The 27,992-nt window shown below is 42.9% G+C and overlaps 1 protein-coding gene across 1 annotated transcript; it reads right to left on the bottom strand.

The window, feature by feature from the left end:
• Nucleotides 1–378: 378 nt before the first annotated feature.
• Nucleotides 379–27,992, bottom strand: myo7ba (myosin VIIBa). The gene is made up of 48 exons (XM_076277661.1): nt 27,907–27,992; nt 27,367–27,408; nt 25,664–25,765; nt 25,282–25,434; nt 24,413–24,597; nt 23,431–23,552; nt 23,017–23,159; nt 22,770–22,883; nt 22,342–22,495; nt 22,167–22,243; nt 21,917–22,036; nt 21,266–21,402; nt 20,834–21,044; nt 20,367–20,502; nt 19,947–20,116; nt 19,644–19,784; nt 18,723–18,881; nt 18,495–18,587; nt 18,133–18,227; nt 17,946–18,030; nt 17,405–17,623; nt 16,857–17,078; nt 16,202–16,417; nt 15,744–15,914; nt 15,234–15,539; nt 14,978–15,144; nt 14,573–14,699; nt 14,096–14,215; nt 13,768–13,941; nt 13,422–13,649; nt 13,054–13,221; nt 12,357–12,474; nt 11,960–12,086; nt 11,490–11,656; nt 10,701–10,882; nt 10,302–10,420; nt 9,570–9,724; nt 8,949–9,102; nt 7,217–7,372; nt 5,582–5,687; nt 5,145–5,258; nt 4,643–4,730; nt 4,025–4,134; nt 3,447–3,632; nt 2,767–2,883; nt 2,583–2,666; nt 2,329–2,448; nt 379–1,045 (listed from the first exon to the last, which is right to left on the bottom strand). The coding sequence occupies exons 2-48, from the start codon at nt 27,382–27,384 to the stop codon at nt 950–952; spliced, it is 6,732 nt and encodes a 2,243-aa protein (XP_076133776.1). The 5' UTR covers nt 27,385–27,408; nt 27,907–27,992; the 3' UTR covers nt 379–949.

Raw genomic sequence — 27,992 nt, 5'->3', positions numbered from 1 at the left:
TGGGAGTGATGGTTTTGTGCCGCACCAGTTTTGGTGAGCTTTTGTGTCTTTCAATTTCAAGGCCCCGCTGGCAAAAATAAGCCTATTTAGGACACTTGTTCAACTATCAGAAAAGACACTATCTGGTAAAAGCTGTGAGCAGACATGTGATGATGTGTTGTCCTTGGTTTTTGAAACACGTAGATTCATTTGCTACATAATATGTGTAGTTTCAAAATGAGTATTTATGGGACTGTGAGGATAGCTAGACAATGCTTCTATACATAGTTAAATGTGACTCAATGTGAAACACAAAAGTTCCACAGATCAACAACAAGCATGGTTTAATGTAAGAAATAATTTATTGGAAAGTCATATCTCAGCCACTTGGGAGCAACACAAGAAAAAATAAGATTTTTTTATCCTTCTGGTTGTTTCTTCTGAAAACATTAAATTCATTAAGCATGTAATCCCATAACCTAGGCAGAACACCATGTCCTTGGGTGAATTTGACAAAAACAGAAAGGAACATAGTTTGGCAGGCAGAGAGGACAACTTGGACAAGTAAAGCAAATGGAATGATTATGTTAAAAGCCAAGTTACTGATAACAACAGTGGTACCTGGGTTATAAATAAGTTATAATAGCTTTCTGAAGTGTTGTCTTAGATACATTTGAATTTTGAAAATTTTTCAATGAGTACATTTTGAAATACAATGAGATTTATTTTAATAATACATGAATAGCCAAGGAATCACTTCAAAAGTCCCTCAAATGCTTTCAATTTATTTTGGCACCTGATTTAAGTATTTAATAATCAATGTATATGCACTTGATACTCAATCTAAAAAAGCTGACAATTGAAACAGTCTGTATGTTTGTCTGTGTTTATGTTTATGTGTATTTTTGTGTGTGTGTGTATATGCGTGTGTGCATTTTCATTCTGAGGCACATATCGGTCCCAGTTGGCCTTAGCGGTAGTGCTGGTTCCGTTGGCGTGAAGCGACTTTGGTCTCGTTCAAATACATGTTCACATACGATGTGATGAGGTCATCTATTTTATAGCCCTTTAAGACACAGAGTCAACAATAAATCACCAGATGAGAAAAAGAAAATGTCAGGAAGCTATAATTCATATTTCCAGCTAGGGCTGTAACGATATACGATTCGAAACCGAAATCGCGACATTCATATCCACGATACTGTGTCGCGGTGTGAAAAGGCAGAATCGCGACACACCCTTTCTAGTGTTTCACGCAGTACTTTGCAGCTTACGCGCAAAAGCAACCCACATCTCCCGCTTTACTTATCGGTAGCCTACATTGTCCAAAAACAAACAAATAAATAAATAATAATTTCATACCTCTCCTTGCTTTCATTGTAGACTATGTGTGCAACTTAACCAAACAGTATAGAAGTAAACCCCCTCTCCTTGCCCCGCTCTCTCCCGCGCTCCCTCCCTCTCACTCTCCCTCCCTCTCCTGCTCAATGAACACGCGCGACTTAAATAAAACATTCACAATCGTGAAAGCAATGATATGACGCATAGAAGACGACTAGCTAAATTACTATTAAATCCGCTTAGCATCATTAGCAAGCTGCACATATTTGTTTAAAACTCTTGCATTGAAGTTGACTGATCATCTCAATACCAACGTTTCCCAAAAGGGCCTGTCCCAAGGAGAACAAGTATTACATTGAAACTTAAACACACATGGGGAAACTGAACAGTCCAATCAGTAGACTGATAGGCTAAGCTAGCCAACTATGCTACTTTGTTTACAATATTTCCAGGCTTCAACCAGACAGCTGAATTAACCCTTAAAGGTGTAGGTTTTTGAACGTTCTAAGTTCCGCAACAATTGAAGGTTCTAAAATTCTATGTTGAATTCAATGAACCCAGATATTCTTTAGAACGTTCATTTCTCAACATTCCGGTACTCCTTTAAGGGTTAAAGAGGTAGAATTGTAATAAAAAATAGTAGGCCTAGGCTATAGGCTAATCTGCAAGTGTGCTGTCATAAATGTCATTCAGAAAAATATTTGTATATCAGGATATAAAATAATAGATATATTATATTGTAATCCTCTGTTTCTGTGTTCTAGGGGAGGCTATTAAAATATTATTTAATAAAATGTCTACCCCCCCCCCCCCCCCCCCCCCCCAAAAAAAAAAAAAAAAAAAAAAAAAAATCGAGATTCATATCGAACCGTGGGTCAAAAATCGTGATACAAACCGAATCGTGAGGTTGGTGTATCGTTACAGCCCTATTTCCAGCTCAATTCCAGTCATTGTATAAAAAATGTAAATGATATGCATTTGGCATATAAGGAAAACAGGGCCTCTTACCAGAGATGTTTCACAGAGGAGCTTGTTACCCCCTACTAGACTGCCCACTGTCATGTGGAAGTATGTGCTTCCACTACGCCAGTTGGCAATTTTGTTGTAAGGGTGTGAAGCCAGAATCTCCTGCAGAGAACCAGTTTTGAAGTTGGTTATTAAATAGACTTGTCTCACTCGTCTCGTGTACATAAGATAATTGCAGAGAAAACACATAAATTCAGTTATAAAACAGCTAGAGTATTTTCTCAGCTTTTCTGTACCTTAGTTTTAGGGTGCATGACGATGACGCCTTGTCTGCCGATAGCCAGCCTCACAATATCCGGGTAATTGGGTTCTGATGTTTGCTAGTTGAAGACAAGTTGAAGACATTCATTTAGTACTGATGATGATGCCAAATTTCATGCACTTTGTCACTGCTAGTGGGAAAAGTGTGTTGTGTCATACCTTAACTTCAAAGAAAGCACAGCCGAACGTGGTCCATTTGAAGATCACCTTGAGGAAATGCACTGCGGCATCCTCAACAGTCAGGGCAGCTTGCTTGTTGTAAGATGCTGCGATTTGCTGAAAGGGCACAGAGTGGAACACACTTCTATCAATTATTAGGTCATGACCAAAAAACAAGATTTTGGAGATGTATTATCCAGTGGGATGTACAGAGGAAAGTATGAATGTTTTACCTGCTGAAATATTTCAGGCAATTGTGTATTATCATGTCAGTATATTGCTCAGACAACCAGTGTATATTCTGCACTGCAGTTTTAACTTTCTGATCTCACCTTGACTAAACTACACTGCTCAAAAAATTAAGGGAACACTTAGAGTTTTCCACAATTGTTAAAACACGTTTTTTGAAACCTTCCACCCTTTTCTCCATTCTCAAACTACATTCACAGAATGTCTGACAGTTCTTGCAAAATAAAACACTCGCCTCAAAAGTTTTATTTGTGCTCAGAACCAAAGAGTCCAGTGTATGATTGAAGTGTTCCCTTAATTTTTTGAGTAGTATATATCTTAACAATTCTCTCCTCTACCACCCCTACCACAACTTTATTCTCTTAACTTTATCTCCTAGGCCTTCACCATGATCTTAATCCCATGTTGAGCTCCTGCCCTTGCTCCCTCACCTTCTTCCATTCATCAGCAGACATGGCCTTGAGCATGTCATTGGGCACCAGCTCCTTCAGCATCTTGGGGATCATGAGAAGCTGGCTCTGGTCATTATCAATCTTCACCCTTAACAGCAGGCCGGCTAGACGCACCAGCTCCTCCTTGGAGCATTGGTGGTAGCCTCTCAGGTACTTGGGGAGCTCCTGCAAAGGCAATCATACATTTCGAGATGATCCACACACCAAAGAGCTCCCATTCACAACGTTAATTAGTGCCATGCAGCTCTTCCTCAGACTTCCTCTTGGATACTGATATGGTAGATCCTGCACACGTGACCTGAGGAAGGCCGACAGGCCGAAACGTTGTCACATTAGTCACATTAAAGACTTATATGTGTAACTCGGGAGTGTGCGGCACTTCTCTCCTTTTGCATGGTAGATCCTGCACCCATCCAAAATTGGCCTTGAGATGTGCGTGGCCTTGCATTGCTTGATCATACATTTCAAGAAATGAACATAGAAGACTACATGTTCCATCATGCTCTGGCCTGCTTGTGGCATTGTGGGTAAGGTAGGACAGGGATAGGCGACTCTACCTGAGGGAAGTGGAAGATGAGATCAGCCTCCAGGTCTCTCCCAGGGACGACATTGAACCACAGCTTCCGCATGAAGAATACCTGATACTGCACATTCACTGGTGCTGCACCTGCCACGTCACGACCGTTTCACACATTCAGTTATCATTCATTACAGTCCAGAAATAATACATTTGTTTCATTCCCCTTTGATGAGTCTCTAAACAAGGTAGACTGATATCTTTTACATATTTACTCCAACAAGGATCTTGATAAATGAAGATGAAAATAAAGAACATGATTAGCCTTTGTTCAATTCAGGTTCAAAATGGGACTGTTAAGTTCTCTTCACTGACTGTAAAGACCCTTTCAATCTGTTCTGAGAGGATTGAAGTGTTCAAAACCAACGCAGACTAAAATGAACCAGGCTTTAGATTCATGTTCTACAAAATGTCAACCTTAAAACATGTTTTTGAAAAAACAAAAATCCCATGTTTTTGTGTTTGTCCCTATCTTACCATTAGCTCAATGTTGTTGTCTTTGCCACTGGAAATACCTTGGGAACGCACATTTGTTTAGGCTGTTTAAAGGGTTAATAAAAGACTTATAGAAGGAAAACTAGATGTCCTAAACTCTCACCTTCTCTGACCCTCTTTGCCGTCTTGGAATAATCTGTGATCTGTCTCAGGCTGTCGAAGAAGTAGTCAGTTTCATTCAAGCTGAGAACCTAGACAGAGAGCACAGAGTTAAATCATGTTCTTGCAATGTTTTTATGAGCTCAGCGTAGATGGCTTCACAGGTCTGTCCCAACCTGGCACAGCTCTGTCTAACACACTGGGTGCGAGTTTGTAGGCGTATTTTGCCGACAGTACATGCACACTGTGGCCAGAGCAAAGTCAGTCGCACAAAGTGGGCTGAATCAGGCCGAAGTTAATTAACGAAAGATAGATAGATCATAATTTAACACTGCATGTGATTGATTTATTCAATTTCACTTCAACGGAGAAGCCTTGCCCATGTCAGATATAGCTTGACATAGCTTTCCGCCACCTATATCGCCGCCGAATTCGGGTCCACTGTGTGTGAGACTATAATTTAAAGAACGTCATGTAATCTGAATCTGTTTACTACAGGGACGCACCTTGTCAGGGGTTTTCATGAACATGGTGAAGCCCTCTGCCGACAGCAGCTCCAGTTTGGTGGCGATTGTACGGGTCAGGTCCTTGATCCTGGTGTGGGGACCCACCTCAAAGATCTGTGCAGTGGAGAGACATTACAGCATGTCTATACACTCACACATGCACATCAGACCCAGAGAAAAACATGGGAAAACATTTACAAAGCATCTTTCTAATGTGCATTCTAACTGACACTGCTGTGAATCTAGAAATATTTTTTTTCATTTCTGGATAGTAATAATTGCAGTGATCTATTGCAAAAATGTAGGGGTTTTTGTTTTACTATGTTTTGTAAGCAATAAGTATATAAACCATCCACTTTTTTGTCAGTGAACCAACTTTAACCAATTCATTTTAACCAATGAACCAAACATTCATTTGATCAGTGATCACGGCGTACCTCTGCGGTGTCGTTGGGGAAGTTGACCTTGTGTAAAATTTGGAAGCTGTTCTGCTGGACTGCATCCAACTCCACCTTGTGTGGGGGGAACTTCCTGGGCTCTGCCCTGTCCAGGAGAGAGGGAGAGGGAGAGAGAGCGAGAGAGAGGGTAAATAGCCTCAGTATATAGGCGCTGGAGTGTGAGACAAAAAACGAAATCCAGATCCTGCTCAACCAAATCTGATGCAGCTTCATGACAAGAAACAAAGAAATCTACACAACTGTACTGTAGTTTGCGTGGAAGACCAGATACATGCTAGCCTAGAAATCTAGACGCACCCTAGCGGCATTACATTTGCTGCCAGGGCTAGTCTAGCAACTCTCCATTGTCTTGTGTGCTGGAAAAATTAAACTTCTATCAGGCCAATCAAATCGTGTATAGAGACGTTAGGCGGGCTTAACTTAATGATTGATGGCAGAGTTGCAACGGTTTGGCTTGAGTTCCCTGCTACTTGAAAACAAAGAAGATGGATGTTGCTGTTGGCAAACAGCGTGACAGGAGTTAAGCTTTTTTTAAGTTGGCAAAAGTTTGAACTAGCCAACTAGCTCCGCTGGGAAAATGCATGGGACTCATATCGCTGTCCTATTGCGTGCAGAGGGAATTTGAAAGACAACCGATTATCCCGCCTCTCGGACTGAGCACTGCCAACGGTGAGTGCCCAGACCCTACATTTTAATGTGTGTCTGGCTCGTCAGGCTAGATACATGCATATCACTTATATGCATGTATGAGAGCAGAGACATGATCTCTCACACACAAGCACACAGAACAACTTAACTTAAAGATCTTTTAAAAATGTTAATTAAGAAATTGGATCATAGGGAACATACCAGACACATTACGCTACTTATTACTCTGTGCACCTGGTCTAAATCTTCCCAGACTGACCTAATGTTTACAACTGAATAAAAAAGAAACACACATATCAACAGCACGTCCGATGGACAGGGAGGGTCAGTGTGACATGACATCAGCTCAGACACATGCGAGCGGTGACTGTGATGAGCATGTGCTTCGCCATCCATCAAGCAAACTGACTGTTTCCTGGCACGCGCTGGCTCGCGGGCGAAAGGGCAACGACACCGAGGAAATGCCACGGAGGAAGGAGGGATGTCCAAGCGACCCAGAGGCCATTTAAGTAGCGCTGCTGGAGAACAACTGCTTATAGTAGAGGGAATCAAGCCAGGGCTCTGTGGCTCAAGATGTTCCATGAGAGAGGTCTATTTAAAAGCCACTGTGACTGTGTCAATGAAGAAGTCATTGTATGTCAACTTCCTTCAAAGACACTCTATTAAATCATGTCTTATTAAAAATTATAAAAAATCATGCAGTTTCCACCCTGGCGTATTTTGGTCATTCATTTGATGAGTCTATAATATGCAGTGTCTTTTAAAAATAACTCATTGCCATATTATTTATTGATGGAGGAATAGAGATATCTTCTTTTTCAGTCTTCATGCTATATTCGCTTTGGACAAAAGCATCTGCCAAATCCAATAACCACATTCATTCATTCATTTGTTCATTCATTCATTCATTCATTCATTCATTCATTTATTCAGTGCTTTCTCTCATCCCATTCTGTGTCCTCTCACCTCAGTGAGGCCTGCAGTCTCTGCAGGCATTCGGTGGCCATTGGGTCTCTGCGGCGCGTTTCCAGGAAGCGCTGGGCGTGTTTGAACAGAATGTTACTGGGGGGGAAGAGGCCACAACAGAGCCACAGGAGATGCCAGCCATGCTCCACGCTGTGCCTGAGAGGTGGAGAGAAAGAGAGAGAGGGAGAGAATGAGAGAGAGAGAGAATGAGAGAGAGAGAGAGAGAGACGGCAAGGTCGAGAGGGAGGTGCACACAGTGAGCAACAATAAGATACATGAGAGAGAGAGAGAGAGAGAGAGAGAGAGAGACGGCAAGGTCGAGAGGGAGGTGAGCAACAATAAGATACATTGAGTTCAAGCAGAGAATGTTATCAACAAACGGTTCGCGACAGCAGCCATAATCTTGCAGGAGGTGTAATAATGTAACATTATACTGTAGCTCTGCTGCAGGTATAGGTGTAATGGATGTGCTGTCGATGTGTTTTAAATATAGTAATCTAGGTGTTGTGCACTATACAGCCCCCGTCTGGTCCAGACTGTACACTATTAAGCACCAGTCATTCAGTAGTCAGTATGCTGGGTAAGTGTGGGAGCCTGTGGGAAAGGAATGGGGCAGAAGAGGGATGGAGGTCATCTCTTTCACAGATCACTGAAGCCCAGCTGGACACTGCACTGTCAAATAACCACAGGGGAATGTACAGCTGAATGGCTCGAGCAACTTTATTTGGTTTTGCTAGGAAAAACCATAATGTACTGTTTGTGATGGGGGGGGAAACAATTCAAGTCTTGTTACCTACCACCCCATTTCAAACTGATACTGAGATATGTCTTGTAAGAAAGAGTTAACAAAGTTCACATTTGAACTCCAATATTCATAAGCATGAGCAAAATGTGCAAATTAGCAAATGCTCTATTTAAAAGTAGCTTAATGTTAGAGTGCAGTGAGGGCTTATAAGTGTTTCTGCACGCAGTAGGAGTTAAACCAGTGGCTTTAGGATTACTGGTAACACACTAATTGAGCCACAGGATCGAGAAGGACAATACCTAGAAAAGTAGTAGAACAGCAGAAAACATGCACAGCATTTCACTTCATGACCTTGTGATTAAAAGGTACAATGGGCATTCAAGTGGTGGACAAAGTGACTATGGCAGAGCACAATGAGCCACTCATAATTCAGAGGTAAAGGTGTCTCTCTGCTATAATTACAGCCAGGCCTTGCTAGTGTTTTGCCTTCCTTGTCCATATTCAATGTAGTTCTGAGGCTGACATACTACATGGGCATTATGTGCCAAACAGGGGTTTAGTGGTAAAATAAGAGATGGGAAAACTATGAATTCTGTGATCACGGTAAGGTAGACTGTGCCATGCAGTATCGTATTTTTAAAAAGGGCATTCATTCATGTTTGATCAGGGTGGAGGTTGTTGTCCAATGTTTATAACAATATCAGGGGTATTACATGGTTCCTATAGTATTGATGAGTGTACATATTGTGAATGTGGATAATACAGTGTGATTTTTGAATGTTAAAAGTTGCAATGGGTGAATAAACTCTTTTGGGAGGTGGATAAACTGTGTTAACTTGCGTTTAGCCTCCACTACATCCCTGGTGCCAAACATAACTACTATCCAAAACAATGGTATGATGATGGCAGTCAGATGGAAATGTATGGGTTTTACACTTCACGGCCGGACTGTTCCTCCATTGTCTCAGGCCCAGCGTGGACGTGTACCTGTTGTTGTTGCTGGTCATCTGCTTCATGATTTGGCAGTAGATCTCGTCCCGCAGCTCCTCGTGCTTGGTGGCGCCTCCAAAGATGATGTCGGTGAGCTCCAGAGGGCTCACCTGTTGTCTGGTGGGGTAGTCGCCCATGTACTTCAGGATAGGTGCACGGCATAGCGGTCAAGGGAAATATTGTTCCTGTGTGGTATATTGGTCAGTTTTGATCGACAGTGTTTTAGAAAAAAACGTGACATGGTCTATAGATTTCTTAGATTTCTCTGAGGAATACAGCTATTCACATATGTTGAGGCTCAGATAATAAAGTTGGAGATATATTTAGTAAGTGCACATGTTTTCCCAGGGAACTATGGGATTATCTTGCATGTGTGTGTGTGAGAGACCATATATCTGCAGATGTACTGTACACAAAAACCCATCACACTCAAGCACCTATTATATATAATTATATATAATCAGGCTGTATACATGAATATGGATACATCCTGTCATTATGTACATGTTTAACAACACACACAATTGAGGTCACACATGCACAGACAGTATGCTGAGGGTCTTGACTTGAGTATTGAATTGGGGTGTAAAGTGTTTGCTCCCCATATGTAAAGGATATCAGTGAATGCCTGGCAGGCAAGGTGGCTGGGCTGAGGTTGGCCTGTCAGTTTCTTCAGCAGCGGCTGCCTGATGGGCTCCCTGGAGTTAGCCCACAGCCTCTCAGGTGCAGCGCCCTTAGACATCACCTGCTTGTTCACATCCTTAGTCGGTGGCCTGCACAGACAGGTAGAGGCCGTTATTTTCATGCACTGGCTGGCATAGATGGTTTCATTTCCCTTCCCTGAAGCTGTTGAGATGTAGCCTCAAAATCTAGATGAACCCTAGCGGCAGCACATTTAATTTGCTGCCCGGGCTAGTCTAGCAACTCTCCGTTGGCTTGCGAACTGGAAAAATTAAACTTCAGTAAGGCCAATCACATCGTGTATAGAGTTGGTAGGCGGGCTTGACATAATGATTGATGGCAGAGTTGCAACGGTTCGGCATGAATTCCATGCTACTTGGAAACAAAAAAGATGGATGTTGCTGTTGGCGAACAGCGTGACACGAGTTAAGCTTTTTTTTAGTTGGCAAAAGTTTAAACTAGCCAACTAGCTCCACTGGTGGGAAAACGCATGGGACTCATGAGTTGTAGCGCTATCCTATTGTGTGCAGAGGGAATTTGAAAGACAACCGAATATCCCACCCCTCGAACTGAGCACTGCGAACAGTGAGTCCCCAGACCCTACATTTTAATGTGGGTCTGGCTCGTCAGGCTAGTTGAGATGAGAACAGAGGGAAATGCTATGATTACCTGAAGTACTGGAAGGAGTACTCTTTGAGGGTGAATAGGGCCAATCTCTCCGTGCTGGTGCCTCTGAGGGTGGCATTAACCACGTTCTTCCTCTGATCTGGGGACAGTGTCATCAAGCTCTGTGTGGAGAGAACACAAAGCCAAAGTGTCAATCAGTGTCTACATGTATACGAGATGCGTGTGAGTTCTTGCTCTAATATACTCATTACCCATTTAAAAACTGTGAATCACTGACAGCAAAAATGGGTGAGAAAATACGGAGACATATCTGGATCATATAAATGAATTAAGTTGACAGGAATAGGATTTATGAAAGTATAACTACTGTATTTCATTCTACATTACAAATATATGAATTGTCTGTCATAGCTTGTCACAGAGGGGGAACTGAACACTCACTATGATCTCATTAGTGGGCTTGGTAAGCGTGGGCAGAACCAGGATGGCATCAGATGGCAGGGCGCCAATCTGGCCCGTCCTATCGTTCTTGCCCTTGAACCATCCCCGTTCTGGTGAGTACTCGTCATCTTTGATAAGGAGAATAAGCTCCCCCTTCTTGAAGGTGAGGAAGGTGGGGTCCTCTGATGGAGACAAATCAAGAGGTCGCCATTAACCATCACAAGTCAACAGGGAAATGTAAAATTGAAATTAATAGGCAATGCCTATGAACACAGATAAGTCAAAAGAAATACAAACAGACTAAGATGGACAATCGTCATGATGAACAGATGTTAGTGAAACATAATTTATATGTTTCTTTCTTTCTTTAATATATTTTGGGGGCTTTTCGCCTTTATTGTGACTGGACAGTGAAGAGAGACAGGAAGCGAGTGGGAGAGAGAGATGGGGTGGGATAGCCAGTTGCAGCACGTTTCAACCAAACCCTTTCAAATTTCAATAAATTCAAACTCACAAACGAGTTACTAGGAGTGCTGCTTGGGTGTTGAGAGGTGTATTCCTCTGGTACTCTTCAGCTTGGAGATCCAAAATGTCTCCCAAATAAACAGTAATTCTGAGGCACTCACAAGGAAGAGTGTCTCGGAGTTACTGCCTCAGAGTTCCTTGTGAGTGCCTCAGAATTACTGTTTATTTGGGAAATTCTAACTCACTTTTGAACACAAATGTTGTGCCTTATGTTGCTATTTCCATAATGTGTGCATGAAATTAAAACAATCCTCTGTCTCTCACCTTGTTTACCGGACTCCTGCAGGGTGACTGCATACTGTGAGCGTTCCCTAAGGCCACCCAGGAACATGGTGACCACGTCTGCTATGTCTGCAGCACTGATTGAATTGAGCATGAAGTCACCTTTCAAGGTCAGGAGACACACAGACTGACCAAAGCCCTTTCCTTCCCTGGAAAAGGAGAGAAAAAGAGTAGGGGGTGAGGATAGAGCTGTGTATTGGGAACCTGGCGATGTGACATGTACTCTATCATGACATGGTACATATTTCCACATCACATTTTTGATAGTATGACAGTGAAAGTATTATAGTATGACAGTGATAGTATGACAGTGATAGTATTATAGTATGACAGTGAAAGTATTATAGTATGACAGTCATAGTATTATAGTATGTCAGTGAAAGTATTATAGTATGACAGTGTTTTTGAATACAGTATTTTAGAATCAATACAGTGATTCTCAAAACCAATACCTCATGGTGTTGACCCCTGTGACTTCAGGGAAGGTTAGCTGCAGCACCTTCTTCTCCCTCTCATCCAGGAAGGTTATGCCTGTCCAGTTTATAGCCAGGATGAATTTGTTTTTGGGTAGAGCTGGTCCTGCGAAAGAATTAGAAAAGCTACAGTACTTATTCAAACTCTACAAACGAATCACAGAGCAGTGCCCATTTTTGCATGGTGTCATGTAATTATATTAAATGTTAAACTCTTGCAACTCTTTTGGACATTAGTAATGCCATATCAAATAACCACCAAGATAACATATTGACAATAGAGCATATAGATTTTGAATTCCATTCCTCTGTGACATTGAGCACTCTACAATTATACACTATATTGTAAATCCATTTTATAAACTGTTCAGATTACCTGAGAATCTGACCACCTCAAAGTATTTGGAGAACAACAAGGGCCACTTCTGCTTGGCATAGTCCACCACCTCTGCCTTCACCACGGGGGCCCTCTTCTTAGAGTTTATATACGGCCCCTAGCAAACAACAAGTCACACATCAATGAAACAGCCTCTCAGTGTTATTGCACTCACAGGCTTAGAGACTAGGTTAATGATCTACTCTGGTTGTGCTGTTCGCCGTTGCTAACAGGTCATTTATGCGCAGTAAAGTAAACAGATGAGCATGCCAAAGTTCTGAGGTAGCAACACATTCACGCTATGGGTTATGTTTGGAAGGGAAGGTTTCGTTGTGAAATAATATCAATAAACAAGCAGTTTCAAAAAACAGTGTCCAAAAGCTAATGGTGTTAAGCTTTTGGCAGGTTTTTAACATTGCTCTGGGGCTGAGTAATCTGGTTCATTTCACATCTCATTAAAATGCTCTCATATCTTCTGCCTCAGTGCTGGGAAAGTTGCTGTGTGGGACACTAGTGGGACTTCTTTTGTTAAAATATTTTTTTTTAATCAACCTGTATTTCAAAACCAGATCAAGAAAAACAAAACTCTTTCACAACACTGTCTCATTTACAAATCCACCGTATTGTCAAATATCAAGCAAACTATAAACAAACAAACAGCTGTACAAGTTGTGCTCTTATAAAGGCGGCTTCTCACTTCCATGTGTGCTGCGCTGACCATCTGGACCCACTTCTCCTCCGTCTTGGCCTCCAGCAGGGTGGAGCTGATGCACTCCTCCACCACGCTCTTGGCCTTTTCCGTGCTGGTGTCTGCGCCATGCTGCACATAGAAGTGTTTCGCTGCCAGCTGGATTAAATCATCCTCCTAAAAGAACAGCAGGGTAGGTTTAGCCCTGGGATTAGTGGCATGTGACAGCATGAATTGACCTGTATTATAGTGCTTGATATCTGAACAATAAAAACGCACCTCAGGCTTTTACTGATAACATCTGACTTTTGATCCCGTCATAAATGATTTCTTCCCTTCCCTGAAACCGGGAGGTAATATAGGGCATGTTTCCCTACCTTATCACACTGGTACTCTCCACACTTGAGGCCACGGATGACTTGTCTGTAGATGAGGTCGGTGCTAATGGCGTCCTCGGAGCAGTCGTGCCACGGGGTGAAGATCTCCTTGCGGAAGTAGAGGCGCCAGGGGGCATGCTGCTCCTGCCCGCCCTTCCGCTTCACTTCCTGCTCGCACTGAGAGATGGCGTCCATGACGTGGTCGCGAGCGTTGCCCAGTGACCACACCTAGGCAGAGATTACCGGAGGCAGATTCAGTGACTGAGCTTGAGTAGGACACATCCTGTCATGATCCGAAATACAGGTAAGACACAAGGCAATCCCTGGGGACGCCTCCCTAACTCACCTTATCGTACAGTGCCATGTAGAGAGAGAAGCCGAAGATGTCGTAGAGTTTGAGCTTCTTGGAGAGTGTCTTGCAGATCTCCTTAGATGTGGTGGCAGAGTCTATGGGCAAGCTGAGAAGGCGGCCATCCATGAGGGTGATTGAAATGGCCATGGGCTTCTTGGCTTTGGTAGCCTGGGTGAGAACAACGGATGGGTGAGCACCTCGGATTTCAAAATATTCCCTCCAGCTCGGGGATATTTATAAGCGAGCCCTGATTGGTTTCTCATTTGTCATAAGTTGCTTGAAACATTTTGTGGGCGTCAGGCCCTCTCTGGCCAGGTCTCACCTGCAGCTCCAGCCAGCTGGGTGGCTCTCCGCGCACCCCATTGGCCATGGTCCTCCTGAGCCTCTCTGCGCAATAGGGGGCATATTCCTTGGGCCCAGAGCGGATGAAGTTTTGAAGGTACTACAGGAAGAAGGAGTGGTGTTAGATAAGGGCTATGTGAAACATACATTCATTCACCTTATATTAAGGTATAAATTATTCTGAAAAGTGGATTAAGACTCAAATTGAAAAACATATCACATAGTAATATCATTCTAGGGTTGATGGGCTTTATGATCCAAATATATTCAAGAGATCTGGGATTTCACTCCTTGCTAGGACATCTGGTCATGACTAAGCCAGACTGGGCACTACTTTTTCCACCAAGCAAGCCCTGGTTAAACATTTTGCCTATTGGCAAATTCAGATAGTTGAAGCACAGTGCTATGGAGGACCTCAGGCTCTAAGAGGAACCTCCATCTCCGTGGTTGGGCTGACCTTGATAAAGCGATCATTTGGGGGGAAGATGCCCAGGCAGAGCGACAGCAAGATCCAGCCTCGGTAGAAGCTGCTGCGGATGGCGTTCTCCTGAAGCTGCTTGCAGATCTGACAGTAGATCTCATCCCTGTGGACAAATTAAAATTGACACTATAAATGTGTAATTATTATTTAGGAGCAAAAATAACCAAAACACCTCATTGTACACTTAATCAAGCTCTTTGAATTCATTGCAGCACATGAGAGGTCATCTGTAAACCTAACTCTGAAGAAGTGGGTCTCAAGGGAGCACATTTTAAAATATGGCCTGCTGAGGCAAATACCTGGCAGTCCAATTCTGATTATCTTTGTCCATACCAGGTTACAGCAATAGCAGAGACAGCCAGCGCTGGTTTGACGATGTACCTGAGATCACGTCTGACGATGCCATAACCCACGATGAGGTGGAGCTTCTCCAAGGATGACAGGGGTCGATCAAGGGTGAAACCCCCCTCTCTGCCCCCCATGTCCTCCTCGCTTAGCGTCTGCAGCGTGGGGGGTTTGGAGACGGTGCCATCCATCTCATCCTCAGCCTGCATGGAAAAACAGCATTTGAAGGTTGAGACAATGATAAAGAAACGAGCTTGAAGTATGTCAAACGAATACGGGTCATGGATCTCACCTCCTCTGAGATCATGGATGGCTTTCGGCGATTCATGGCGTTCGGCGCGGCGGAGGCCTTTCTGTTGGCGCCACCTTCCTCGGGGATGGCGGAGACCTTTCGGTTCTTGCTGAGCTTGTCGGCGAACATGGAGGGCTTCCTGCCTTTGGGGTCCTCGGGAATGGAGGAACCTTTGCGGTTAAGAACAACCTCCTCGGGCATGCTGGAGTCCTTGCGGCGGGTGAGCAGGTTAGTGAACATAGAGCCCTTCCTGTTGCGCTCGTCAGGAGCTGTGGAGATCTTTCGCAGTTTTGCATTTCCCATCCTCTGTAAAAAAAGAAGGCGACACGTGAACCACGACAGTAACCAAAAAAACAAAACAACAATTATTGACCTATAGGTTTAAACAATCTGTTAAAGATAGTAGCAAACATATTGAAGAAGTTAAGTCTCTCTCAGGAATGTTCTTTTCAGGTGTTTTTACAGGTCAAAATAAGAGCACAGATGCACAACACACACACACACACACACCTGGTTCATGCCAATCATGTGACTGAGGCGTCTGTTTTGTCTCTCAGCCAGATCTGTCTGTAGTGAGCGTTCAGCATCCAGGGGCCCGTTTCTCCGGACCTGCTGATGAGCCTTGGGCTCTGGGAGATCCCCCATGAACCTCAAAATGAGCCACCACACTGTCTTAGCAGCCTACAACAGTGAGCAGAGAAAATCAGACAGTGGTAGCAAAAAGTTAAGATTTTTTCAAAACACTCAGCGACACTTTACAATTTTTATTTTTACAATTAATACATATGGTTTAACCAAAGACTATTGGTTCTTCAAACCAATTTTAACAGGCCAATTCTTAATACACAACCAACCAGGCACTCACAAAATAACACAATTTGACTCCTAAGATACACCCTCAATGTGCTGTAAGCTGGGTTTGAGTAAGTGAAATGTGTACAACTTTGATTGGTCTACGAGTCCCATACCAGCACGTCTCCCTCATCATCGTGGTAGAGCAGGGGCTGGGGCAGCCTCCGGCGGATGTGTGTGGCCGAAGCAGTGCCCTGGAAGTACATGGCAGCGAACTTGGAGAAGGAATACTCATCCAGGTCGTCATCGTAGTCCTCCTCGGGCAGGTCCTCCGCAAGGGGAGTCTCGTCCAGGTCGATCTCCTCCAGTGCTATGCGCTGCCCTTCAAGGTCCTGGGAGCAGAACCAAGGACCAGAACCAGAACCAGAACCATCATCATCAGAGCTTAAGAGTGTTCTCACAGCTATGGACTAAGTACTGTTTAATCAAATGGCATGAGATTCAAATGAAATCTACTGATATCAAATCCAGAGAAACCACAGTGTTATGAGGCTGGAGGCTTAACCTCAAACACCTCAACTCTCAAATGTTATTTTGTGCTATAATGTAAAATTATAGAAAGCAACTTGATCTAAAACTAGTATAACAGTAATGAAAATACAGTGAGATAGATTGTATATACCTTTGATAATTACTGTTAGTAGTATTTTTTTTATATTGTTAGGTTACACCCAGTCCTGCTTCCACTAGACTCTTATGTAAAAAAGTGTATGGCTCCCCTGTGGGCAGACTATTGCACACTCACACACACACACACACACACACACACACCTTAAATGGTACAGGGGCTTTGCCCTCTTGCCCTCCCACCATAGGGGGCAGGAAACCAAAGATGTCATCCATTGCCTGGTCCATTGTCTGGTCATGGTCATTGAAGGGTTGTTGGGCGGCAGCCTCTTGCTCTCGCTTGTGCCGCAGAATGTCCTCCAATCGTCTTTGTCGTTCCCTGGCAGCCAGCTCCTCATTCCTTCTATCCTGTGCCGACATGAAGGCCTGGGTGGAGCACAGGAAACCAGCAAACGTCAGGAAAAGAGAATGAACCAGGCCCCAGTAAAGAGAGCCCAGAAGCCCATTATTATGTGACAGTATCTTTTCAGAATCAGAGAGAGAGAGAGACATTTATATAGTACATATATTACACACATTCATACATAGGTCTACATACATACATACATACATACATACATACATACATACAGTCTTTACTTTATTGCTCCCACAGGAAATGTAGCTAATCATTATGTGCTACATCTTCATCCAGCTCTTCTACAGCTCATGAAAATAGGACGTGAAAGTGAAACAAACAAAGAGTCACGTACATCCCTCTTCCTCTTCTTGACAGCCTTGCGGGCCAGCATGCCCCGGGTGTATGCCTGCAGGAGGATGACGGCCTTCCGTTTGCGCTCAAACTCCCGGCGGACGACGAGTCCACGGGCGTGCTTTTGGATAACCAGAGCGGCGGCGCGCTTTCGCTCGTACTGGGCGCGCATCTGCCTGCTGCGCACCGTAGCCTGCAGCCGCGAAAAGCCCAGGCGCACCTGTTGGAGGTATGCAATACGTATGTTAACAGACAACCACAACTTAGTATAGACTGCAGTGTACCACACTATTGATAGGTGATTTTCAGACAAACGGACACCCAGTACATGTCTGTGCCATTATAATATACAGTAACATAAACAAATCTAATGTCTGTGTTTGTTTCTGTATTTTAACAAATATCTACAAACGGCCATAAGCATCACAGAAGTGAGGAAACATCAGATTAAACTGCTAATGGGTGAAAAGATGAATGGCTGGTTTGAGTGGTCAGTGTTACAATGATGTTGCTCTCATGTTCTCCACAGCACAATAGCTCACCACTCTGAACTGCTTGCGGCCTTTGTGGCCACGCCAGTGCTTCTGGAGGACCAACGCAGCTGCCTTCTTCCGCAGAAAGCTCCTCCTGTAAACAGCCAAATAGCAGAAGCATTGTCACCATGGTCACAGAGCATCTGGGAGAGAGTGGTTTAGCCTCGGCCTGAGATGATGGAGGATGGGATTTCACCTGTACTTGTAGCCCCTCAGGACTCTCTGGATGATTTGGGCTTTGTAGTGCAGGGCATAGTCTCTCGCCAGCTCCAGATCAGTGTCATGGAAGTCCTGAGTGTGGAGAGTATTGGAATCAGAACATATGATTTTTATATTCATATTCAAGTAGTTTGTCAAAATGACCATCCATTTGGAGGAATAAATAGTTGAGTGTGTGAGTGAATGTGAGGGAAACAAATGAGACAATATAGAGAATATAAGAAATGCATGAGAATTAAAAAAAAACTGTCATGACCAAAAATGTGATTAAACTGGTGAATATGTGTATAGCCCCTATATCATGCTACCATTTTGACAAGGCTCTGGAATCTGCCATACCTTAAGAAATATCTTGGTCTTTCCAACCTTCCAGTCATCTTTACCAGTCAAGACGTTTCCACAGATCCATTTACTGCAGTCTTGGGCACTCTCCTGTGTGACATAATACAGAACAGGAACTGCTCATGCCAGCCATGCACTGATGCTTTATAGCTCCTGTTGGTACAGGGAACCTGAATATCAAGCGAGCAAACAAACAAGAGCTATGAGGGAGAACGTTCCACTTACAGTTTTGGGGTCACACTCAGCGCTGTTGAGCAGCACACGGTAGCGGTCGAGGAATTCCTGGAAAGTGTGGCGTATGGGGTAGCCAGCCTTGCGGATGCGGATGGTCTCCAGCATGCCCGAGTAACGCAGCTGTCTCATACACAACTCCCTGTCAAACAGCTAGCACAAACACACAGCATAAGGACAGCGCAGCAAACGCCAGCAAGTACAACTGCAAACAATGCCGTTCCTGATAAGCTCATTTATTTTATTCTATGTTTTGAATTTCTGAAGTAAAAAGGTAAATGTACAGTATTTAGCCGTTGTTTTTCTTCAAGGCAACTTACGGAGATTTGTAACAGGCGAGTTTCTAACCTGGGTCACTAATGGCTACAGCACAATACCCCTACAGTAAAATAATGGTATCCCTCAAACTAAAGTGGTATTCTTTTGGTATCCCAAGTTATTGTTGTTGTTGTTGTTGTTATGTGGCTTTAGAATGTACTGTGGTGCTGAAGAACAACACAGTGCTGTGGCATTACAACATAAAAGGCTCCCTGTCTGTGGGAGAAAGGGGAAACGTCCTTAAGATGACACAGAGAGTTATGGCTTGTTACAAGTACAGAGTTCAATTCCAGGATTAAATTGCATTTTGGATGGCAATTTTCCACAGCGAGCCAAAGCTAAGATGTAATCCTTGTCTAGGAAACGGTCCCACAGAGAAACAGTTTGTCATGTTGTTGGCAGGCACATTGTTGAATGATTAAATCTTGGTCAGGGGAGTGCTTTATTTACATTGATATATTAGTTGTGTTAAAATTTGATGCATAGAAAATGACACCATGAGGTCAGTTGACCAAAATGTTTGGTGGTCCAAAACGTTACTGCGTACTATAGCCAAAACAACATGTTGCACATTAGATATGGTCCTGTGGATGTTACCATGGGTTTTTTGAAGTCGTTAGGTTTGATGCAGCGGATAAAGTAGGGCTGGCAGGCCATCAGTGTCTTCATTAGGGCATCCAGGGACTGACGGAACTGACCGGACAGAGTTGGCACTCGCTTCTTATTGTCTGTGGTTTGCTGTTGAAATGGAGGGCCGGGATAATAAGTCATTTTATCACCAGAAACTGAGATATGGCTTGAAATGAGTGTAATATCATATTGCATACAGTGTATTATTATTACGTTATGTATTAGAATATGCACTAGTCTCTGACAGACTGTCTTGAGAGATGAACTCACCCGTAAGGAGTTGCTGGGAGTGAAGATCAATTTGTGGTTGCCAGTGTTCTTGACGTTGTTGAGAGGTGAGAGGTCTTTGCTGAAGATCTGCTTGAGGAGCTTGTTACTGGACTTCTCCACTAGCTGGATTAGGTCAGAGCTCAGGGCATCCCTGTTCTTCTCCAGGAAGCCTGAGCATACAGACAGATGTGACAGAGAACCTCAATGCACAGAGGAATCAGGTATTTTGTATAGGAGACAGTAGGTCTTTTATAATTTTATATAATTTTATTCCAATTAGAATCGGAAAAATGGCTCAATCGGAATAAAAATGACACATACAAAGACCTTGATCGGAATAAAACATTAACACAGTACATCTAACACTACACAGGGATAAAGACCACTGGGCACTTTAAGTTAAAATGAGTCATGGTTTACCTTTTGAATCATAGAATACAACCCCAGCAAAATGTTGGATCCCAAACTTTGTATCGTGGTTGTTCTTTGGAGAGATGTAGATGTTGGTCTTTCCATGCGTATGGTTTAGCTTATTCAGCAAGGTGGTGTCTGTGCCCTGTGAATTAATTTATTAACATTTCAGTCATAATTATGTCATGTTGGCACTGTTATTTTACTTCTGTGTACATATTTCAATTTGTCTGATATATTTTATGCATCATATTACACAATATGATGTTATATTTTCAATTTCTACAAATACAAATAAAATACCTGTATCATATCATGTCTTCCTTCTTTATCAGTATTAAAATGTCAGCATAAAACAGTGTTGAGTATGTAAATATATAAGTAAGTATGTGTGGGTCAGTGTTGAGTATGTAAATATATAAGTAAGTATGTGTGGGTCATACAACTAGCCATGCACAGTCGCTGGCATGTCTGACCTTGGGGAAATTACTTTCTTCATCGATCAGTGATAGGACATTGAGAGACTTGTTGGCCAGGACGTCCAGTGTGCGCTGGTTGTCGTTGTATTCGATGAGCGTCCAGACGATGTTTTCATGGGCGTACTCCTCCTGCTCCAGCTTGAAGACGTGCTTCACAAAGAACTGCTGCAGCTGCTCATTGGCAAAGTTGATGCACAGCTGCTCAAAGCTGTAAACAGCCCACACAAACAGACACACGCACACACACACACACACACACACACAGGCACACACAGTGATACAGACGCCGACACATAGCAACAAGGGAGCATGGTGGTCAAAACTGTGTTTTGCTGTCCCCCTAAAATCTGTCACAACAACAGTCCCATTTAGAAGGACACATTCAATACTGGATCCAAACAAATTATCACAAGTTAAGTGTATACAGACCTGTTCAGGGTGAAGTTCTCAAAACCAAAAATGTCCAAAAGGCCAATGGATGTAGGTTTGGAGTCCTCTGAAAAGGGCTTGGAAATGGCACTGTTAATCTTCTCCACAATCCACACAAACATCTTCCCATAGATTGCCTAAAAGATGGAAGGTCTATATGTAAGCTGATTCCTTATTTGACAGCAAAAATGAATAGTTAATTATAGTTTATCTAGTTGACAAATGTTCTGAAGAGAAACCTTCTTTATCCAGTACCCAATCCGCTGTGGTGTAGTGGATAGAGAACTTGAGTGCAATGAGGCGCTGGGTTTGAATGTATGTATATGTGAATGTATATAGGGAAGCTCTATATCATTGAATCATTCTTTCATTTTAGGTATTAATGCATATGTTATTAAAGAAAGCTGTGAGGATTTTAACAGGAATTGCACATTTATTATTATTTGGTATCTGTCTATGTTCCCTTGACTCCTATCTCTAAAGCTATTTAAAATAGTTGAAATATTTCTTTAATTAAGTTGAGCTGGCTCTTCAGCACAAGAAGTTTCATTACTGATAAATCCTTTTATGAGTACATGACAATAACCTTGAACTTGAACTTGAACTTGAACTAAAGCAGCTGTCAGTACACTACACAGCTCTAGGTCCCACCTTTACAAAGGCATCCCGGCCAGCCAGAGCTTGTTCTGAGTTCAGAGGCTTAGAGACACTCTCCCTGTTGGTCATAAAGGACCTTTGAGTCAGTGCCACATCCAGAGCCTTAGTATCAACCTGGGAACAGGAAGGAAATGGGAGACGGTGTCACCTTTCACCACTTGTCAAGAGCACTACATGTATAACAAAGCACAGAGAGAGGCCGCCGATCAGCTCAAATGAGAGATAGATTTGTGAACTACTGTACCTCCAGCAGCTTGGCAACCATGGTGAAATGAGCAGATGAACGAATATCACAGCTCTCCAAGTTATTTAAGATGGTGGCTTAAAAACAAACAAACAAACAAACAATTATGTCAATGTACATCAGACTAACGAAACAGTACATGTCCAGCATGCATGGAGAGCTAGCGTGTCTGTACCTTCAAAGTTCACATTGCCCAGGTGCAATATGGCAGCCAGGAGCTTGTTGATCTCCCAGGTGTCATTCTCTGAGAAGGTGAGGATCTTCATGGCCGAGCGGAAGTGAGCATACTCTTTTATGTCGTCCCTGCCCTCACAGGAAGTGCATTTACCCTGCCATCACCACACACAGCCATGTCAGTCCTCATACAACTGCATTTGTAATCAGCTATGTTCATAACACACTATACCTGTATATCACAAGGCTATCAGAATCTTTCTTATAAAGTTGTCAAACAAATTATAAATTACTAACAACCTACAGCAAATACTGCTATAAGAGTAAAAGACAAAAGAAGATCAATAGTCAATATATAGTCGTAATGAAAAAAACATGAGCTGATTAGCTCAGCAAGTTGGCCTCATCTGTTGTCGGCTGTCACATTACCATGGTCAGGTAGTTGTATTCTGCGGCACTTTCAAGAGACAGGATCTTCTTCTGATCAGCTGACATCCCCAGCAGCATGCAGTAAAAGATGTGATAATTCCTCTCATCTGAAGCCTGAGCAGACAAAACGCACACGTCAGAGGATCATTACAGGGCCTTTTTTTTGCAGTCTTGCTCCCACTAACTCTAGGAATGACATATTATTTTGCTAGAGGGGCAAATTTAGCAAATTACTTCCATCTCTCACCTGGTGACAGACTCTGGACTTCTCCAACAGGTACTGTTCAATGCGGGCACTCTCAATAGCTCCTTCCTCAGTAAAGCTGATGTCGATGTATTTTCCAAACCGACTGGAGTTATCGTTACGGACAGTCTTTGCGTTACCAAAGGCTAGAGAAACGTTAGGAAAACATCAGACACTACAACAATGTTATCACACCCAACAATACAGCAAAGATCCTGTTTGATATAAAAGTGCTTCCTTATTATGGAGGAGGTATTGAGTAATACATGAGGACTGATAATCTGATGTTCTAAAGTTTAGTTTGGACTGTTTAAACAGTTACTAATAACAATGTTGATCTGATGAAATGCCTGTTTTTTTCTTCTTCCCTACAAAAGAGGAATAAGAGCAACAGTGATAATCATGATAGAGTCCTACCCTCTAGTATGGGGTTGGCCTCCAGCACTTGCTGCTCAATCCAGGAGCGCTGGCCACTGACAGCAGCCAGGAACTGCAGCATCAGCTTAGTGCTTTCTGTCTTTCCAGCTCCCGACTCCCCACTTCAAAACCACACAGAGAGGCATCAGTATCACACTCATTTCACTGACCTCATTTCACTGACCTGACACTGAGCTGCTTCTCAATACCAATATGTCCCTTTGCCTTGGGCCTTGTTCAATTCTAACCATTTTTTTTCCCACAGGGAATTTGGCATGGCCTACTGTAGTCAAATAGTAGTAAGATCATATTAAATGTCACAAGATTCAGAAAGTAAAATCCCTTTCATTTTGTGTCACTTAGAGAAAGGAAAAAATTATGTATAGAATAATATGCTGGTTTGAAAAAAGGATGGAATCACTAGATGGTTTTCACAGCTCCTGCCACTCATCTAAATGAAGTAGATGAGCTTTTTCACATAGCTTTCAATCATGGTAAAGGCAAAAACATCCTCCAGCTATTAAAGTTATAGCATTATCCAGAAGTAAAAATAAGCTGCTCAAGTTCATGGGATGTGGCAACAACCAAAAGCACAACCAGCCTTTGAGGAAGGCTTTGCTTCATTAGGAAAAACTGGACATTATGAGTAAAGTCATTATGAGTAAATGAGAGTCAGCCGTGGCCCACTGGTTAGCACTCTGGACTTGTAAACGGAGGGTTGCCGGTTCGAGCCCCGACCAGTTGGCTGTGGCTGAAGTGCCCTTGAGCAAGGCACCTAACCCCTCACTGCTCACCGAGTGCCGCTGTTGAAGCAGGCAGCTCACTGTGGCGGGATTAGTGTGTGCTTCACCTCACTGTGTGTTCACTGTGTGCTGTTTGTGTTTCACTAATTCACCGATTGGGTTAAATGCAGAGACCAAATTTCCCTCACGGGATCAAAAAAGTATATATACTTATACTTAAAGGCTTGTTGAAGTCTGACCTTATGACACAGCACTGGTCTTTACGATTGCGGCGCATGTTGAAGAAACAGCTGTCGGCCACAGCGAACACGTGTGGCGGCAGTTCGCCCAGCCGGCGGTCTGTGTACATCTGCACCTGCTCCACCGTGTAGAGGGGCAACAGTTGGTACGGGTTCACTGCCACCAGAATAGAGCCAGTGTATGTCTGAGGAGTGAAAGAGAAAGAGAGAGAGAGAGAGGGAGAGAGAGAGAGAGAGAGAGAGAGAGTCATCTGTAATAGTGGCACTGTTGTGTCTGTTAATGGTAGATTAACACATTAGCACGAGAGCTATTACAGTTTTCAAAGCAACTTTGAGGTTGAAGGGGAATAGACAGGCCTCAGGGCTAACAGCTGTAATCGATGTTGACTGACATGCACAGTTTTATGAGGGAGCTCAAGCCAATGAAACTCAAAACTTTTCTCATCTGATCCCTGCCCAGATCTTGATTACAGGGCGATCCTGTTATAATGATAATCTTTATAGTGACTCATTTGCCGACCTGTGGTACTCGTGTCAGGCGTAGAATTTTTGCCAGGATACTATCTGTTTTCCCCTACAAAGAAGACCTTATTTATCTCTATGGAAACTAACAAATCCATGATTACCGGTACCCATGAGGCAAAGTCTTTCAGGAAGTATCTTTCAGGAAATATCCTCACTTGTATGTCACTTTGGATAGAGGCATCAGCTAAATGAATAAATGTAAATGTATGTAGGCATCTGAATATCATTCCACATGGATGGACGTGTGTAAATGTACACTAATAAACACTATGATCAAACCTCAAAAAAACAACTCAACAGAGAGACCGTTAACAAGGGTCTTCATGCAGACAAGGCTGACTTACATAGATGGTGCCCTCTTTGTGTCGCACCAGAAGGTTTCGGAGGAGCCCTGCCTCATTTAGATCACCTAGTCGTATCATGTCATCTACCCCATTGATGGAGGTGGGATGCATGGTCTTCAGGGAGCTTTCCAGCTTTTTTGTGAGCTTGTGCTCCTGTAAAGACCCACAGCAAAAAGGTTACACCCCAAAAAAGATACATGGGTGAATGCTAGCATCAAGCTTGTGCAAAATTCCAGAATTGAATTGAAACTGGCTCTTAAATTCCAATTCAATTCTTGAATTTCACTTGCATTTCAATTGAGGCAGTAAACAGGAAGCAGAATTGCAATTCAAATATCGCACAACCCTGGCTAGCATGTTACTGCAGTTTAGCATGACTTACCATTCCCTCATCATCAAGCAGCTGAAGGTCCCCCCTTTCAGACAGCTTGACCTGGGCTCCAATGGGCACCCTGATGCCCGAATCGATCCAGACATAATCTCCCTTAGGACCAGAAGTTTAAATCAAGGGTTAAGTGTGATATATCTGATTATTTCTTGCAGACCACAAATATGTTTACCGTACAGTGCACAGAAAGCATTCACAGCACTTCACTTTTTCCACATTTTGTTATGTTACAGCCTTATTCCAAAATGGATTAAATTGACCCCCCCCCAAAAAAAAAAAAATTAATAATTTCTACACATAATACCCCATAATGACAACTTAAAAAAGTTTGTTTGAAAATTTTGCACATTTATTAAAAATAAAAAACCAAGAAATCACTTGTACATAAGTATTCATAGCCTTTGCGATCAAGCTCAAAATTGAGCTCAGGTGCATTCTGTTTCCACTGATCACCCTTGAGATGTTTCTATGAGTCCACTTGTGGTAAATTCAGTTGAGTGGGCATGATTTGAAAAGGTCCCACAGTTAACAGTGCCACAAAAAAAGGAATTGTCTGTAGACCTCCTCCGAGACAGGATTGTCTCGAGGCACAGATCTGGGTACAGAAAATATTCTGCTGCTTTAAAAAAAGGTCCCAATGAGCACAGTGGCCTCCATCATCCGTATATGAAAAAAGTTTGGAACCAGCAGGACTCTTCCTAGAGCTGGCCGTCCCTCTAAACTGAATGATCAGGGGAGAAGTGCTTTAGTTAGGGAGGTGACCAATAACCTGATGGTCACTCTGACAGAGCTCCAGGGTTCCTCTGTGAAGAGAGGAGAACCTTTCAGAAGGACGACCATCGCTGCAGCACTCCACCAATCAGGCCTGTATGGTCGAAGATCGAACTCTATAATGTGAATGCCAAGCGTTATGTTTGGAGGACACCAGGCACCGCTCATCACCTGGCCAATACCATCCCTACAGTGAAGCATGGTGGTGGCAGCATCATGCTGTGGGGATGTTTTTCAGTGGCATGAACTGGGAGACTAGTCAGGAGGATTGAGGGAAAGATGAATGCAGCAATGTGCATAGACATCCTGGAAGAAAACCTGCTCCAGAGCACTCTTGACCTCAGTCTGGGGCGACGGTTCATCTTTCAACAGGACCACGACCCTAAGCACTCAGCCAAGATATCGAAGAAGTGGCTTCAGGACAACTCTGTGAATGTTTTAGAGTGGCCCAGCCAGAGCCCAGACTTAAATCCCATTTAACATCTCTGGATGGATCTTAAAATGGCTGTGCACCGATGCTCCTCATCCAACCTGATGGAGCTCAAGAGGTTCTGTAAAGAGGAATGGGCGAAACTGGCCAAAAATACGTATGCCAAACTTGGCTTCATATTCCAAAAGACTTGAGGCTGTAATTGCTACCAAAGGTGCCACAACAAAGTATTGAGCAAAAGCTGTGAATACTTATGTACGTATTATATTTTCAAAAAATGAATTGAATCCATTTTGGAATAAGGCTGTAACATAAAGAAATATGGAAATAGTGAAGCGCTGGGAAACCTTTCCGTATGCACCATACAAGCAGTGGGCAGTAGAAACTACGTAACTGAACAGCACAATTTTAATATAGACTCTATTCAGATTGGAACTATAACATTTAACTTTATTTCATAATCTAATGACTATGACTATAACATACTAAACCTCACCTTTTGAAGGATGACCATGGCTGAAGTCTTCGTCTCTCCTCTCTGTAGTGGAATAGAAACAAAGATTCTACATGTTACATCCAACATTTGTCATGAAACAACAAATGGGAAGCAGTAGCAGAATCTGTTTACCTAGTTTAATAACTGTTGAAAGTCCAAGCACACATCCTTATGTGTCATATAACTGCACCAAAATGGCAGTCAGTATAATAGACTGATGAGATGATAGCACAGTATGAAAATCACAACCATGATTATGAACAATTGCACAGGTGTGAAACCTTTCACAAGCGTCCTTTTGTAATAAAAAGTTTCAATTATTTGAATCTTACACATATGGGAGTATGCAATGCAAGTGTATAGAGTAGGACATCCAATGGACAATAGGATTGTTTTCCGCAGTACCATTAAAAACTAAGGAGCGCAATCAGCTCACACTTTCTTGACTTCCAAGTTATTTGTTGGAACACAAACTCTTGACATAAACACATGAGCTTAAGACACAGCAAAAAACAAAGCAAAAGTAACCATCATCATTACCTGCTGTGAGTGCGGTCACTGGGTGGTCTAAACAAAGACCCCCACCCTGCTCTTTGGCTGGTGTGCGGCTTACTGGTGGTGTCCAG

The sequence above is a fragment of the Alosa pseudoharengus genome, unplaced genomic scaffold (assembly GCF_046254945.1).
Source record: "Alosa pseudoharengus isolate Yale_2024_CS ecotype anadromous, Long Island Sound unplaced genomic scaffold, YU_APseudo_1.1 YU_APseudo_1.1_scf_11, whole genome shotgun sequence".
Lineage (NCBI taxonomy): Eukaryota > Metazoa > Chordata > Actinopteri > Clupeiformes > Clupeidae > Alosa > Alosa pseudoharengus.
Note: the sequence above shows the minus strand (reverse complement) of the source record. Positions and strands in the feature narration are given on the sequence as shown.

Excerpts from the sequence above, each read along its gene's own strand:
- myo7ba (XM_076277661.1), bottom strand. Across the intron at positions 20,117-20,366 it reads TGTATTCTATGATTCAAAAG|GCTTCCTGGAGAAGAACAGG; the intron begins GTAAACCATGAC and ends CTGTATGCTCAG. Across the intron at positions 14,700-14,977 it reads ATCGTCAGACGTGATCTCAG|GGATGAGATCTACTGTCAGA; the intron begins GTACATCGTCAA and ends ATTTGTCCACAG.